This window comes from Cynara cardunculus, assembly GCF_001531365.2.
Source record: "Cynara cardunculus var. scolymus isolate 2C chromosome LG 10, CcrdV1, whole genome shotgun sequence".
Taxonomy (NCBI): Eukaryota; Viridiplantae; Streptophyta; class Magnoliopsida; order Asterales; family Asteraceae; genus Cynara; species Cynara cardunculus.
The window spans coordinates 10605369-10611259 of record NC_037537.1 but is presented as its reverse complement, the minus strand read 5'-3'; the positions used below and the strand labels follow the sequence as shown (position 1 = coordinate 10611259).

The window sequence follows — 5891 nt, the reverse complement described above, 5'->3', positions numbered from 1 at the left end:
AATCCACACACTTAGCCTTATCCGGATTGGAAAACCGGACAAGTTTATCCGGATCGGGAGTCCGGACAACTAAGATTGTCATACACTAAGTGATACGAACAAGTCTATCCGGATTTGATATCCGGACACTTGACACTTCACAAAATTCAAACAATATCCAAATACGATCAACCACACGAAGTCAACAAAAGTCAACAAACAAGTCCGATCAATTTAAATTTGGTCAAAAAGAAAGTCAAACTTTAATCCGATCAACAATAAAAGTCAAAGTCACAATTCGATCAATGATTAAATCGTTTAACAAACATAATCAAATTCTAAAACTAAATTGAATAATGAAGTAGTCGATTTATGTCTAATACGAACAAAGGCTCACTCGGATAATGACTAAATCGCACAGAGTTCTAAACGGATTAAGCATAAATCGCACAAATTCACTTAGTCAATCACAGATAACAAATCGTACTAAGTACTATGCAAATTCAAACAAATACGATCACTATACCATCCGATTTATCTTCAAGCACAAACACAAATTTTAACAAATTTTCAATCAAAACAGATCAAAAACTCGAAAAAATATGAATTTTTGTATGAACAGAAAGTTTTCAGTTTAACACAAATCCTTCAAAAATTCTTCAAAAATTGATCAAATCACAAAATTTTGTGAATATCAATTGTTCAAATCATCAATGCAAACATAGTAATCCAAATTTTAACACCTAAAACACAAAATTTAATGAGATTAGGGTAGAAAAATGGATGTTTTGTCTGATATTCTCAAGAACTCGATGAACAGTAGTGATGAACAGTATGAACAGTGCTAAAATTCAGAATTTTGTGTGAAAAATTCTCGAAAAAGTGGATATTCTTCAATCAAATTGTTGCAACAAGCTCTGATACCATTGTAATTCCCAATCAATCACTAAATCAGATAATCTTGAAGAACAATATGAACAATCTAAAGAGATAATTTTAACCCAAATACTTTGTATTCAAATCTTGTAATGATTACACCAATGATAAGCTCAACACTAATTACAAGGCTAATTATCATATTTATACTAGAAAGCATTAAAGCTACACTAATACAAAACTTAGGAGAAACAAGCTTGAATACAACAATCAAAGTATAGCTCTGAACCCAACAGATTCCCATAATCTTCATCATGAAATAATCTTCATCTTTTTTGGATTGAGCTGCAGACCCATATCTAACACTTGATTTCCATCTTTTCACTTCTCAATTCTCTACTCATTAGTGCAGATAAAGAAACAAGATCAGGGTGATTTTGATGATTTTCTGCCACTGATCCCATATTTACCAAGAACCCTTGTTCCCCTATTACAATTTTTACAGAAATCCCCTAAATCTTCAACTTCTAATTATCACATGACAAATATTGTATACATCTTGAGCTTATTTTGTAATACGAGTTTTCAATGGATATATTTTTGTTGATTCAAGATGTTGTATATACAGATTGAGAGTACCTTTCGTAATTAGAAATTCCACACTTTGTGCTTATTAAAGCTCCAGTTAAAGCAACAAGTTTGGTACTGCACAAAGTTGGAAATCTCAGGCGTCTAAGGTCATTGATTATCTCACACATAAAAAAATCGAAACTTCAGTCGCAATATAGATCTGATGGCATCAAAACTTACCTTCTACCGAAAACTCGTATAAATGACTCGGGGAGCACTTTTCCTGTCTTTCAAAGAGTTTGAAGGTGGATTCTCAACACTTTCCCAAGTGGAGCCTAGAACTAAGATCTGACACATTGTCTGTACATGCTTTACAGAGCCTCAAAGGAAATTTATCGTAGCTTTACCATGAAATTTACAATATCTGCTAGCTGGATTAACAGCATCAGTTAAAAGGCAATAAACATAGAAAACTATAACACAAGATGGAAAAAAGCACAAAAACTAAAACTCAAATTCATTAGAAACTCAACCATTTGTCTGGTGAGGCAAAAATTCACTAACTCCTTGAGAAATCGATCAAAATTGGTGCTTATAAAAATTGCATCTCAGTTTGAAATGAAGTTGGAAACTCTGAAGTAGTGCAGATCTTAAAGGAAAATGAAAAGAAAAGAGAATCGATCAAGAACCTGTGAGAAATCGATAAACATGAAAGTACAAAAGAAAATCGATCAAGACCCCGTGAGAAATCATCAAAAGGAAACCAAATAAAAGGAAATCAAACCCTAAATCAGCTCTCATAAAAATAAAACCACAAAACGTTGTACATGAATCGAGAGAGTATGAAATTGGAGGTATGAATCTAGAGGAGCCAGAACTAAAACCTTGCAATCAAGCATGTTGGAGGCCTTAATTGTCGTCTTGGAGGCCTCAATCATTGTCTTGGAAACCTGCAATTGAGCGTGTGAAGGTAGGATGTCAAACCGAGCGTGTGGAAAGGTTTATGCATCAGCTCTCATCAACATGAAACCACAAAACATTGTACATGAATTGAGAAGGTATGAAATTGGAGGAATGAATCGAGAGCAGCTAATACTTAGAATAAAACACAGAAACCAAATGTACCAGTAAGGGAATGAAACTAAAAGTAAGGAGAAAACTAATAGGCAATAAAACACCAAGAAATATATCAAAAATTGCAAAAAGGAGACCTTCTGGAGTAGAAACACATTCTAATAAATAAATAAAAAACAAAGAAACCACACGTACTAATCAGGGGCCTGAATCCACCTAAACAAATCATCTTCTGGAGGAGGAAGTGTAGCGAGAGGAGCAAGAGGAGCTACTGTAAAACCATTAGTGTGAATTTTCGAGAGGAGCAAGAGGAGCTATTGTAAAACCATGAGTGTGAATTTTCGAGAGGAGTGATCGTTTATAAACTCTAGGGTTATGAATCGTCGTCTTGGCGGGCCTGAATCAGCGTCTTGGGGCCTGAATCGTCGTCTCGAGAGTGTGAATCGTCGGAGAAGGTTGGAGAGCTAGGAGAAGGCTGGAAAGGCAATGATGAGGGTGGAGCGATGTTATCAATGCAATGGGGATGTGAAAGACTTATGCTTTAATAGAGTTGTACGTGAAGCTTATAAAGTTGTAATTAAGAGTTTAAGACTTAGTGTATTAAAAAGTAGTATCAAATGCATTAGATGTTGTTTTTAAGACTTTTTTTAATCTAATTTATAAGGTAGCATAGATAACCGGATTTTGTCCATCTTTGGCACATAGGGTAACATTGTGAGAACAATGAATTTATAAGGGTTGTATACATAAATATTGCAAACAAAAGAAAAGATCGATGGAAGGAGATCAGCCAGGCCAACCCAATATTTGATCCGCCTCCTTCCTCCTTCCTCCTTGTTTTCTCCTTTCTCTCGTTCGAGTGGCGAAAAAGAAAGAAAATGGCGTTTGCGATGAGGGTTAAGGTACCTCCGAACTCAGCCACTTTGGCAGAAGCTAGGCATCGGACCTTTGATTTCTTCCGTACAGCCTGCAGATCCATTCCTGCGATCATGGATATATATAATCTATACGATGTTGTTAACCCTTCTCAGCTTCGCTCCACCATCGCTTCCGAAATCCGCAAGAACGCTCATATCACTAACCCTAAGGTATCTCATACCCAGTTTTCTATTTTCCAATCTAGGTAAAAGACTTGTTAAATTTGTGCGTCTAGCTATCTGTATACTGGGTATTGATTGAAATTGTAGAATGGTTCTTTATGGTTTAAGGATTTTGGAGGATTTAGAATTACGTCTCTCCCATTGAAGGCCACTATTTCTTCAACGCGTACTTCCTTCTAAAACAGTGATAAAATTTTGATATTGAGGTCAAATGTTCCATTTTCAACTTTGGAACTGAAATGAATTTGAAACTGTATGGGGAAAAATATGACAATTACACTGGAATTCCGACAATATCTGCAATTATTGTTTGGGTTATATGTGTGTACCTATATCAATGTTGTATCATGTATGTGCAATGTTCTAGGTCTAAACTAAGAATTCAATTTGTGCATCTTGTGTTGGAATGGAGGAGCTACTCATCCAAAAGTTGCCAATTGAAAGTTTGAGCTTGATGAGTTATGCTATGTTGTATGTTGGGCAAACTCTTTTAACAATATGCATTAAGTTGTTTATTTGTTTCTTAAGACTATTGAAAGCTGTACATATTTTGTCAAATGCGTAGAGGCTCTTCATGGCGATTCCGTTAGACTGTGTGTATGTCCTATAAAGATTTTATCCTGTAACCATTTGTTGTTATAATTGTTATGTGGTCCTTATCTAAGTTCTTGTTATAGTTGAATAAACTATAACCACTTGAATGCATGTGCCAAATAAGTGACTCTTGAGGGCAAGAATGCCACTTTACTATTTTTTTAGTTGGAACAGATATAAGATGAGCATCCATGCTCTCTTCATTTTATGGGATTTGACATAGGGTGGTGAAATTGTTATGTGAACTAGTGGATATCAAATACCTTTTGACATAGTGAGGCAGTCCTTTTAGCAACTGGGATTTAACATTAGTTATGGTAACATGAAATGATCTTCAGTTTTAGAAAGCTTAAGGGAACGATTAATTTTATGAATTCTCTATGTCAACAAGGGAAGATGGGATTTTAAAGTGAAGTAGTATGAATAACATTCTAATTGATTTGTTTTGGATACATATTCTTTCAACAATTCTTGCAAACATATCTCTTACCAAACAAGTTGTTGCAGAGACCATATTTCGATTATTTGTTTTCTAGAAATTGCTTATATGCTACACAAAGGTAAGTTGTAATTTGTTTGTTCAAACTCTGATCAAAATTTTGTGTTGGGTTGGAATGCTTGTTCATCGTATTGGTTGCTACGCATGACCTCTTCATTTTGTTTTGGGTTGACTAGACTATCGTATCACATTCATGGGAGATAACTACATTATTCCTTCTGTCCTAAGAAGGTCCCAGTATTGGATTTTTAATATTACTTTTCTGTACAAAATAAAATCTTATCAATCTTGAAGTTCAAAAACAATTTGAGATGGAGGTAGCTTGTCCTAAAAATTCATCTTCTTGATCGCTAAAATGCCAACTTGATTCATCAAGGCTTTATGAAAAATCCATGTAGCTAATAGTTTCTTGCATCTGAAAAGAGATCATATAGGAAACCGATTGCTCAAAGGAATCTTGAAATAATGACATCAACTGTTAGTTTTGTAGTTAAGAATGAAGTTAAAGAAGTTGTGGATAATTGTTGCAGGTGATTGATATGCTGCTGTTCAAGGGAATGGAAGAGTTGAGCAACATAACGGAGCATGCGAAGCAACGACATCATATCATTGGACAGTATGTGGTGGGCAATCAGGGACTTGTTCAAGATGTGGCCACAAAGGATGAGGAACTGTCCAACTTTCTAAAAAATTTCTACAAAAGCAACTACTTTTGAAAGCAGCTGCATCATGTCTTCTTTTTGGGTGTCAATTTCTTCCCCAATAAATATATGTTGTTATTGGACATGATATCCTTTTGCTGATTAGAAGCAATGTTGTTGGATATTGGAACAAGTTTTTCCTGTCTTGTTTTCTAGGTTGGTTCTCTATTTTCTGCACCTGGTATGGAAATTGATGCTTGTTTATTCACTTTCTTCATATTTTGAGGTACTCTTGTGTTGGGAATAAACATTCTTTTGTTAAGTAGAAACATGAGACGTCTTCAGAAGATATGCATTTAAGAAAAATGCTGAAAGGTTATTCTCTTAAATAACCAGAGGTAGAGTGGGGAACTCCAAAAGGATTTGGATAAAGTGGTCGATGGCCAATTTGGACCTACAACTTACTCGGTTCTAGTTTTCATACCAAAGACGATGGATTTTCTCTACTTGCTTTGCAACAATGGATTTTAAAAAAGCATAAAACAAAATCAGTTGTAG

General features: G+C 35.0%; 1 protein-coding gene across 1 annotated transcript; it reads left to right on the top strand.

Annotated features, from left to right (window-relative positions):
* Nucleotides 1–3239: 3239 nt before the first annotated feature.
* LOC112519375 (NADH dehydrogenase [ubiquinone] 1 alpha subcomplex subunit 6) lies at nt 3240–5622 on the top strand. Its single transcript, XM_025127452.1, has 2 exons — nt 3240–3587; nt 5223–5622. Exons 1-2 carry the CDS (start codon nt 3378–3380, stop codon nt 5406–5408), a joined length of 396 nt encoding a protein of 131 aa, XP_024983220.1. The 5' UTR covers nt 3240–3377; the 3' UTR covers nt 5409–5622.
* Nucleotides 5623–5891: the final 269 nt, after the last annotated feature.